General features: G+C 39.7%; 1 protein-coding gene across 6 annotated transcripts in view; it reads left to right on the forward strand.

Moving 5' to 3' along the window:
* The window catches only part of DOK7 (docking protein 7), a 104,397-nt gene extending 99,093 nt beyond the window's left edge, over nt 1–5,304 (forward strand). For all 6 annotated transcript variants that reach the window (XM_090035493.1, XM_090035497.1, XM_090035499.1 and 3 more), the window contains 2 exons: nt 280–432; nt 2,448–5,304. In XM_090035493.1, coding sequence (XP_089891619.1) covers nt 280–432; nt 2,448–2,584 — 290 coding nt within the window. In that variant the 3' untranslated portion in view covers nt 2,585–5,304. The remainder of the gene's footprint in view (nt 1–279; nt 433–2,447) is intronic.
* Nucleotides 5,305–10,940: the final 5,636 nt, after the last annotated feature.

Genomic DNA, 10,940 nt, shown 5'->3' on the forward strand with positions numbered 1-10,940 from the left:
CAATCTATGAATCCAGCAATAGGTGCTTATCTTTGTCCCTTTTCATTTCACTTCGGTGAGCTTAGGTGTCTTCTTGATCCGAGGTTCCTTTCCTTACATATCTAATTTTCCCCAGGCCTACCCTATCATGTACCAGTCCCCTAGTAGTTAAGCATTGCAACTTGAAGGCTGGTTGTTTTGCTGAGTACTTACAAAACATTCTTGAAAATGATGTACTTTCATAACACGGATTTTTAATAGTTATGAGCTTAATCCAAAATTATGCATCCTTTCCTTTAGGCGGTGCAGTAGGTTATTCAACAGATCTTTCTGCATCTGATCGACCCCGCAGTGAGATGGCAACCTATGTTAACATCCCTGTCAGCCCTACATCAAAGAAACAGCTTCACTATATGGAACTAGAGCTTCAAGAACCTAGCCCAGGCATAAGAGGTAAACCTATCATTGCAGTCACTGCTAAATAATAAGGGAGGTAAACTACATGCATGATGGGGAGAAGATATTTAGATCCCATCTCCCTAGAGCTTTTGACTACAGGAGTAATGGAACCCAGTAATTTGTGCAGGGGTCTTCCTAGGGAAAGCTATGTATCTCTGTAGCATAGAATAGGATTAGCCTCTGGTGAATGACCCTAGATTGTCCAATGGGAGAATAGGAAATCCAGGTGCCTTAGAAGTAGAGAAGGAGCACCTCTTCTGAGAGCCTACCTTTGAAGGAAGTGGAAGCTAAATTGACTAAAAACAGACAACGGATTAGGTCAGGATGTGACTGGCATCAAAACAGACATGGCCCCGCCATTTACACAGTAGGCTTAAATGGCAATTAATTTGAATTAGCTTTGTTTGTTCTGAGGCAAAGTGTTAATGGAAATAATTCATTGGTACTTAATGCAGGAACTGAGTTTAGCTGTCTATAAATTCTGGATCTGATGCAGCACAAAACTGATACAAATCAAACTGCATGTCTGTTTTTAGCCTCAGAAGCAAAATTTGGGCCCTGTATGTCTTTGGGTTTTAAATTCTACTCCAGGAGCCAAACCCTTAAAATTAGGAACTGGAATCCTTGATTGGATCTAGCCCCAATCCACAAAAGGGTTTTAGGGTTAGAGCTAATGAAGGATTTAAACTGCAAACAGACATCACATTTATTCTGGGATAAATCAAGTGCAGTCATACAGATGTCCATATCAGTTGTCCTTGGGTAAAGCCTAAAAAGAGTTTCCTGGATAAGAGGTAGTCACAATTTATCCCAGGATATTGCAAAGTTTGTCTGTACAGTTGTCCTAGGATTGTGTCATTGAATCAGTGGCAGAAAAGTGGCACTCTATTCAGCTGTTCACTAAACTCTGATTAGTGTACATGCCAGTCCTAGGATATTTTTGTTTCAGGACAAACATAACAACTCTAAGGACAAATTAACATACATTCTTAGCCTTAGACAAGTTAGGACCTGTAATGTCTAACTTGAGGCCCCTTGTCTCTGGAATGGCAGTATTATGTGCATAGGCCGCATTTATAGTGTACAGGAGAAGTTGGGCTTCTCAGATGGAGGATCCAAAAAATCCTGTATACTGAGTGGGCAGCTATCCAGGGTATCCTAGGCCATGGCCAGATGTGCGTGGACGTTTGGTTCCCTTGGGACAACTAGCGGCAGTGCCCCATGCTACGCATGTTCTGGTGCATGGCAAGTTACACCGGATGGGGTAGGGAAAGCTGGGGCCAACACTAGGCTGACCACAGCAGCCTTACCTGGGTTGCTGGAGGCCTCCCGGGGCCGCAGCCATGTCACTTCTGCTGCATGGAGCCCGGCCAGCGACGGCACGTGGCTCTGGCCAGCTAGGCTCTAGCTGTTGGTAGTGCATGCTGCTGCTGTGCGCTCTACTCCGCTTTTTTCTTGGCTGTTCTTTTGATCCCTGGATATCCAGGGGTCAAAAAACCCCTCCACGGTGCTCCCTTGCAGTGCAGAGAACAACTGAACGTGTGGTATGTGGCACTGTACATGAGTCTGCTGCATCACATACTGCACGGCTGTGCTCCTATGGATGTAGTCTTACTGGCAGCTCTCAGCACAGGGGTGTCTCTGAAATTCCTACCCTTCTGTTGAGCTTTTGGAGTGCAGAGAGGCACTTTTGTCTACTTAGGATCCACAGTCATTTCCTACCTTCCTACCTTCTATAAATACCCAGCAGGTGTTGCCTGGTGGTTTCAGTACTCCCCCAAGAAGTGGGAGACTAGTTTCTTGCTCTCCTCAGCCTGAAGGGTTGAACCCCACATCTTTGATTTCCCAGGACAGTGCTGTAATCATCATGCTAGAGGCTTGGTCGGGTGGGAGTCTCGTCAACTTCTGTTAAAGCTGTGGCACTCGGCAGAACAGAAGGCCTCTGGATTGGCTTTTCCAAGCAGTGCCTGATCCTGTAGTAGATTTCATGGTTTTGTTTCTTGTTTCAGGGAGTGGAGCAACCAGATATGCACAGATTGACATTGCAGCCACAGAGACAGCCCACAAAGTGGGAACTCAGCATGCTCAATTCCGGGAGGAACGTCTGCAGGAGCTTGAACAGAAAAAAAAGGGGGGGCAGCAGTGATCTGTGTGGGAAATGACTTTGTGCTCACCCTAAGTTATTACTAATTTGAATTTAAAATAATTCACACATTTATTTGTTTAAAATATGCTTATCCAAAAGCTGCCATTATTAATCATATTTATACCAGATTCATTCCAATGTTCTGATTCCTAATTGGAAAAGCTGGTAGCATGGTGTGTCTTTTAAGGCTTGATTGTAATGTTCAGAAATTCACTGTCTTTTTCCATATAAAGTGTATCTTTTTCTATAGCTCTGTAATCCTGGAAGAACTTGGTACCAAATCCCAGTGATTATTGAGATGAGGCATTGTATTTAAAGATAAAGAATTTGAATGTGTGAGGAAAAGTGTATGTATGTTGTGTGTGTGTGTGTGTATGTGTGTACATGTAATACATACATGATTTATTTACACAGATATATGTATATACGTGAGTGTATAGAACTGCAAAAATCTATACTAATATATTATTAAGGATCTTAAGTGCATAAGCAAGAAAATTCATATCTGATTTTACAAACTTTCTTTTACGGGCATAATCTTGTCTCAGTACATGCTCCCTGATGAGTACTTATGTACCTGCTTAATTTACAGATATGAGTAGCCCACTGGAAGTCAGTGGGTCTGTATATGTGGTAAAGTTACTCAATTGTGCATGTGTTTGCAGTGTTAGGGCAATAGTCATATGTCTACCTGGTTTTGCCGACTAATTGGAGAACAGAGGCCAACATTTTCAAGAGCCCACTAATATGTGGAGTTTCTATTTCTGGGAACCCAATTTAGGATGCATGGGTCCTTGTTTACAGAAGCACTGGGTACTTGTATCTCTTATCGACTTTGGCTGGAGTTGTAGGTGTTTCCCACCTTGAAAACAAGGCCCCAGGTTTCTTATGCCAAAGTACCCCAAAATCCAATTTCCCAAAATTAATGGCCATTTTTGAAAAATCAGGGTCTTTGCCTATACTTCCAAAAATACATAAAAATTGATGTCAGGATCAAAATCGCTCTGTTAAAATTAAAATTAAAATGAATTCCGTGCCATGTTGTTATTGCAGAACTATGCTATGTAGAATCCTGCTGTCTTTAGTGTCTCACAATGGGATGTACTGTGACTATAGGAGTATATTTTAAGCCATAATTTTAAGATATCTTGATTTTGTAGAGTTAAAGTGATACTGTATGCTTCAAAAGCTTGACCTATTTTATGTCCATTGTTAGTCTATTTAACATTATATTTTTTATCTTGGGACAAAATGCTTTTTTTAAAACATAACTCAATGCCAGTGAACCTACAGTAACACACCAATATGCTTGAATTATAATGAAACCAAAATATTGGCTAGGCAGAACATATTTCAGTTTGGGGCTTCTAAGGATTATCAGAAACAACTTGGTTACATGATTTAGGTACTCAGTCAGAATTTCTTTTAAGTCTGAGCCTTAGGGCCAAATCTACTCGGAGATATATGCTGTAACTCACAACAGTGTGTGATTTTTTTTTTTTTTTGTAGTGGTGTGAATTTAACCCACTGGCTTCAGTGGGAGTCTAAGGTGTTTACCTGAGAGCAGAATTTGGCCTTTAAAGTTACGTTAGTGTGTCCGTAGTAGTGATTTAACGATTAACATTAACAGTGCCTAAATAAATAAAAAACATATGAGAACTGACGGTGGCCACTATTAACTTTCATGCCAGAAGCTGCTCTAGCTACTTGCCCCTAGCTACCTTTTGCGTTGACATGATGAAGACATGTCCGTTTCTGTGGCCAGTGCCCATCTGGGACTGGTTTGGCTCATCACATCTAGCCACCTTTTGATTCCTGAGCCCAAATGAACAGCTACTCATTACAGCTGGGTTGACACAGGGGAGGGGACAGCCTTTGGCATATGTCCTGAACATGGCTCATAGTCACATTTTTGAAGCTATAGCAAGGCACTATTTTGCCCTCGGTGTTATTTATATTTCCTCAGGGACAGTAGTGGCCTATCCAGCATATGCACTCCATTTGATAAAGTGGCTATTCATTAACAGCCACAGTCTGGTTTGTAAATATGTATTCAAAAGAATGATGATACCCCAGATTTTTACTGCTTCTTTAGACTGGTTTCAGGCAGACCCAGCTCAGCATGTGTGGGACGGCTAGTGGAGTTGATAAGAGATCTCCATTGGGTAGGCTCTAAGTTATGTACTGATTTGTATTTAATGTTTAAAATGCATATTAGTGATCTGATTTACTGAAAAGTTTTCTTATGTTTCTTTCCTTGTGTGATCACAGTTTTAAAAAAGTGGCCCTGCACTTTTTAGGTACTTGTGGTAATAACCATGTAACAAGAGGGTCAGTATTTGGACTTGAGCAGCATGTATTTCTCTGCACTGCATGCAGTAACAATCACACTAATGCTGAACTATTGTTATGATGTATTAAGGGATGTAGGTTGTAGCTGTGTTGGTCTAAGGGCATAAGCAGACCAGGTTATTTGGGTACATATGATATCTTTTATTAGACCAACTGAATAGTTGGAAAAATTGTTCTTTGCAAGCTGTATTAAGAATTTTTTCAGGTATCCAGGTTGTAGCCATATTGGTCTAGAGGCAAAAGGAATCAGAACTCGTGGTAGAGGTGATCTCTTTTATTAGACCAACTAGATTTTTGCAAACAACCCCCACAGTCTTTAATTGCAAGCTTTCAGTGCACAAGCACCTTTCTTCAGGCATAGGAGAAAAGATTGTAAAAGTTCTTCTGGGTAGAAATGAAAGTTCATATTTCATAGGAGAGTTAAAGGTGTGGTAAAATCTCCTGTTTGGAACAGTTCATTTTATATGCAGCTAAATCTGTTCCAAACAGGAGATTTTTACCTCACCTTCAACTCTCCTATGAAAAATGAACCTTCATTTCTACCCAGGAGAACTTTTACAATTTTTTCTCCTATGCCTAAAGAAGGGTACTTGTGCCCCAAAACTTGCAATTGGAGAATTTTTTTTTTTGCAAAAATCTAATTGGTCTAATGAAAGATATCACCTTTACCACAAGTCCTGGTTCATTAAGAATTTTTTTATACTTTGCAACAGGACGGTGCCATGCCATCATGCACTAACATGAAGTCATTCACTAAGCCCTGATCCTGTTCAGCTGAGGCAGAACACTATGCTACCGTGGCATTTGGATTTGTCGAATCTAATGTATAATTGGAATTGCAATTTTTGCAGTAGCGTTACATAGCGTGGAGCTCGGTGCAGCGATCAAATTCAGCCCCCTCTTCCTGCTAGCTGTTTCTAGCTTTTATCACCATGTTTGAGTACATTTACCAGGAATTAGTTATCTTCCAGATCCTCTAAAAGGCTACAGTTTCCTACAGACCTCTTCCTCCCCACATATGACTCAGAGTAATCGCTGGGCATTGCTGCATGGCTATTCAAGGGCAGAGATGCAACTTTTGGGGCTCTTTAGATTCTTTAGCTGGTGTGTTTTTAATATGAAGAGTTAGAATTTTCAATACATTGTCAGGTTAGATAGTTGTGTATGTGTGCATACCCACAGCCATATTAGTAACATAAATACAAAATAAATATTCTTGCATAGCCCTTATAAATGTTACTAATACCATTTCCAAAAATATCAAACGCAATCTAGTTTAATTTAATATTTATATTTTTATTTCCTATTTGCATTTCTTGCAGCTTGGATAATGCAAATAGACGAGGCATTTTTCCCTTTTTTAGGAGAGCAATGTGACTTTTCTGTCTGATTTCAGTTTAATGTTCCTATACATTAGCATGATGGTGCAAGCCATTCAGGATCAGGATGCAATGTATATTTATTGATATACCTGTTTGTATATCATCACATGCCTTTCAGCAGGCTTTCCATTTTACATAAACTTATGTTTTCAAAAAACTACATATTGGCCAGAATTTGACCTAGTTATGTTAAACATACATACACTACTATGTTGAGAACTTTGCTACAGAGGTTAAACTGTAGCTGATCATAACCTCCCTCTCTTGGCTGTGTTGTAAATTGTTTTATTGTTTGTTATAAAATACTATACTAGCCTCACTTGCATTATGGAACTAGATAATTCCATTTTAAGAGGCAGAGGTTTTCCCTGTAGCATGGGAGCATAAAGAAAGGGAGAGCTTCTATTTTTTTATACTTTTATAAATGCTGAGCAGCCTTTTTCTTAATAGTTTGAATTAAAAATGTTATCTCCAGGCCTTGAATTTTCAGTGCTGGACCAAGGCAAGTTCAGGCCTACCTATAAGCCCATGATTAGATCACTGTTATGTATAGAAGTGCTATTGCCACACAGATTTATAGGTACCCACACATATGCAATACTTTCTACATTGCGCACAAAAATGGGGAACAAGAGACCTTGACTGCACTTTGAGATTATTATATGGTGTCTCCACAAACCAAAGCTCTGTCCAGACCCCAATTTTCAGACATATTTAACTTTTTAATTTGTCCTATGAGACTCCGGTGAAGGTTTTGTCCCTTGATCCTATATTCCTGAAACATCCAGAACTTCCATGAACTTCAGTGGGAGTTACCAGAAACTTCCTAACATACTTTAGGTGATCTGCCCTCCAAGATGCAAGACAATATTGTGCTTTGTCGTTGCTGAAAATTAATGTTATTTCCAAGAATACAATTATCACACCAAGACTGTGTACTGAAAGTGGCAAGTTTTGGAGCAGTGCTTTGGAGGATGAAGCCAGAGGAAATTCTAGTCTTTGCTGCCTTTCACCAGGTCTTTTGGGCATAATAGTGGTCTGGCATGTCAGACAGCCTATGCAATAGTTGGTTCAACTCTAATACCATATGTTCTCATGTGTGACACACCTCCAAATGAGATATGTACCTTTTCTTGGGGAAGGAAAGGTGAGGAGGAAAAAAGGGGATTTCTTAGTGATATCTTTTTTTGGACCAACTATGTAGTTGGGCTAAAGCTAGACAAGCTTTCAAAACATTCTTCATCAGCTGGTTGGTCCAATGAAAGATTTCATCCTAAGAAAGCCTTGCCTATCACATAATTTATGGACCATCATGACTACAATATCATTTGTACATTATCAAGAAAAAAAAGATTTTTCCAGAGTGATGGTTGCATAGAGCAGGGACAGAGCCTAATCTTTACCTCACTCGACTTCTTTTTCCTGCTCAGACAAAAGATACCATTTTAACCCTTCCAGAGCTGAAGTGTCAGCAGCTCTTGACTGCTCCATCAAAAGCTAAAACTTTAGTTGCTACTGAAAAGTGGACTTTGTGATTAGACCTAGGATCTTGAAAAGATTTGAGAACAGTATGAAGGGCTGTGAAATAGGTAAAGTGAGATCAGGAGTAACTAACAGCTGACAAAATTGCAGAAGAAATGATGGCTTGATCAGTTAAACATCAAGATCATTAAAAAGGAGAGATGGCTGTGGAGTGAAAAACAGTCGTCAGGAATCAGATAGATTGTAATGTGTCTTGAAGTCAACGGATTCCCTCAGCACTGCTGGAATAGAAATGCCACTACTGTTGCTGCTGGATAGTTGATTTTAAATTTTGAGTAGATCAGGAATCAAAGGGTCTGCACCCACTTTGGACCTGTCCCTGCTATACTCTACCCCTCCATTGATGTGGGTGTGGTGGGAAGAAAGGAAAGAGAAGCAACAGCCATGTTACAACATCTCTATGCTTTTATTCTGGAAAGAAAAAAATTAGTTTCTCTGCTTAAGACATGCACCCTAATTTTGGCAGGCTAATTTTATGGGGGAAAAGGTGCATGTGATATGCCAATAAATATAGTATATGGCATTACACAAAATTTTTGTACTCTGTGTACATGCCTTTTTGATTTTGATAGTCTTACTCAGTAGGATACTTTCAAACATAACTACTTCAGTGGCTTTTATGGCATTTTTAAAAGGAGTTATGTGGCATTCTTATAAATGAACTTTCAGGTGAGAGGAAATGGAATTTCTCTAAGTTACATTGTAATATGGTAGCACTGGGCAAGGTTTTCCAAGATATTTAGGTTTGTAACCTAGGTTTGTAAATAGATACTTTTTTGATTGTTAAAGCATCTAGGTATCAAAAATAGTTTAGGTATATATAAAAATCCTCTTAAGTACTTAAGTACCTTTGCAAAATTTAATCCTGGGAGTCCTTCCAAGCAAATAACTTGGGCAGACCCCCTACGCTTTTCTTTATTGATTTAGCCTCTTTTGTTCAACATCAGATCATATTGTTTTTCATAGAAAAGAATCATAGAGAATCAGGGCTGAAAGGGACCTCCAGAGGTCATCTAGTCTGCACTCTTATTTTACTTATGCTTGATTCACACCGGTTTGGTCAGGTTGTGAAACATCTGCAGCACAATTAGATTAATATATTTTGTAGTTTATGCATGCATGGAAGCCTTTTTTCCTTTTTGCTGAAATGGCTATAGCGGAAAGACCCAGGTTTGTAAAGTCATTTAGGCAACTTCACTCCCACTGAAATCAAGGGACTTGTCAGATTACGGCATTATCTTAGATTTATTTACATTTAGAGCCCTTTCATACAGAAAGGGTCACAGCTGCCATACGATCTGTTATACAAATAGATCATTTTACACACACTTGAAATTCTGTCAACGCCAAGTTGAAATGGAGAATCAGGGTATCATCACACTGCAAGACTGCACAGCAGATATGGGCATGAAGAAGAAAACCCTCCTGAACTGAAATTTCAAGGACTATTTAAGAAAGAAAAATATGATATCTTGGTCAAATTTCAGCTCAAGTAACCAGGATAAATGAAAAGTGCCATGGGATCTTTAGGGGTGATAAGTGATGATGAACTTAGTATAATGCCTAATCTGACAGATACCCCTCATCTCCGTAAGCTTCCCCCCGGCCCCATACGTCCCCCTGCTCCCATAGCTCAGTGTCTTTTAAAGGTCTGGAATATCAGTGACCAGGATTTGATAGATGAAAGCAAATCTTCTATGGACTTTCTGTGAACTGATGGAACCTGATGACAAGAAAAATGCATTGAATTTGCATTCAGACTAATAATATAATGTGTTATGTATTAAAACTGTGTGAATACTTAGGCTCACCACTTAGGAAGGTTTGATTATAAGACAAGCTAAGGGAGAGCATAATTAAAGTTTCAATTTGTAACATGCTTCATCTTTAGTACTGTATAAAGAGCCACTAGGAAAAATTCTTCTCCATTAGCCCATTGCATTCATGAATGTGTATGTAATATAAGCATTTTATTAAACTAATAAATGACAGATTCTTAGAGGAAAGTGTGGCAGGACAAAAAACACAAGACAGCAGACTGCATGTGTGAGCAATCTGCCAATACCAAGTTATGTTGTGAAATCCCTAGAAAATACCAGCCTTTACTATGGTATCATCAATTCAACTTTACTTTCTTGTGAGTTAAGCCAAACCAGTATCTTATATAAAACAACACAAAACAAAATGGATTGTCCTTATCAGCAGCTACGACCTTTGGTGATGTCAGGTTCCAACATGCAACGAATAAGTTGAATTAATATATGGTAGATAGGGCCATATTCCTTCTTTATTTCTGCCAGTGGGCTGTGTTGGCTTGGTCTTCCTCACTTTGTCCCTTACTGCTAGGATCCTGGAGCTGGCAGCACCAGACACACATTAGAAATTAATGAAGAGTTATTACTGGGAATTTGAGAGACAGATGAGGTGGGGCTGGCTTCAACGGTGTGAAGAAGACTAGTAGGCAAGAGCAGCAAATAGTGACAACAGGATTAAGGACAAGTCAATGTACAGCAGGTGTCTTTGAAAAATAATACTGCAGTATTCTAGTAGAGGAATTTCCAAAGTCCTGCCTGAAAGATTTTATAAAAAGCATTTTATAAAAAGCTATTCCTGACATTTTATACATTGTCAGGTTGCAGTGAGGAGAGTTTTAGCATGGTCTCTCAGATGACTGGGCTTTCTGTGTCCCATGTCAAAAGGAATTTATATTAAAGCATGCTACAAATTAACCCCACACCCTCCTTGAGTGCCATTTCGACCTCCTTCCTCTGCCTGAACTGCTGATCTGCTTTCTGCTTCCTACTTTGTGCTCCTTGCTTGTTGCAAATCAAGGTGGGGACAGGCAGCACAGCAGCAGATAGGGCTGGAAGCAGAAAGCCAAGCATGAGATCAGGCTGCTAGCCCAGGGCAGGATGCAGAAACAGCTTCTGTCCATGTCACTTGTAGCACTTGTGCTGCAAGTTGGCCACCCCTGTACTAGATTGCAGATGTATGACCAAGGGGTAGGCATTTGGGATTATACAGACTTTGTAAAGAAGAGAGAGATGCACACAAAATTTGCAATACCCACTTTAGGCACA

The sequence above is a fragment of the Crocodylus siamensis genome, chromosome 2, assembly GCF_052110815.1.
Source record: "Crocodylus siamensis isolate JL-2025a chromosome 2, ASM5211081v1, whole genome shotgun sequence".
Lineage (NCBI taxonomy): Eukaryota > Metazoa > Chordata > Crocodylia > Crocodylidae > Crocodylus > Crocodylus siamensis.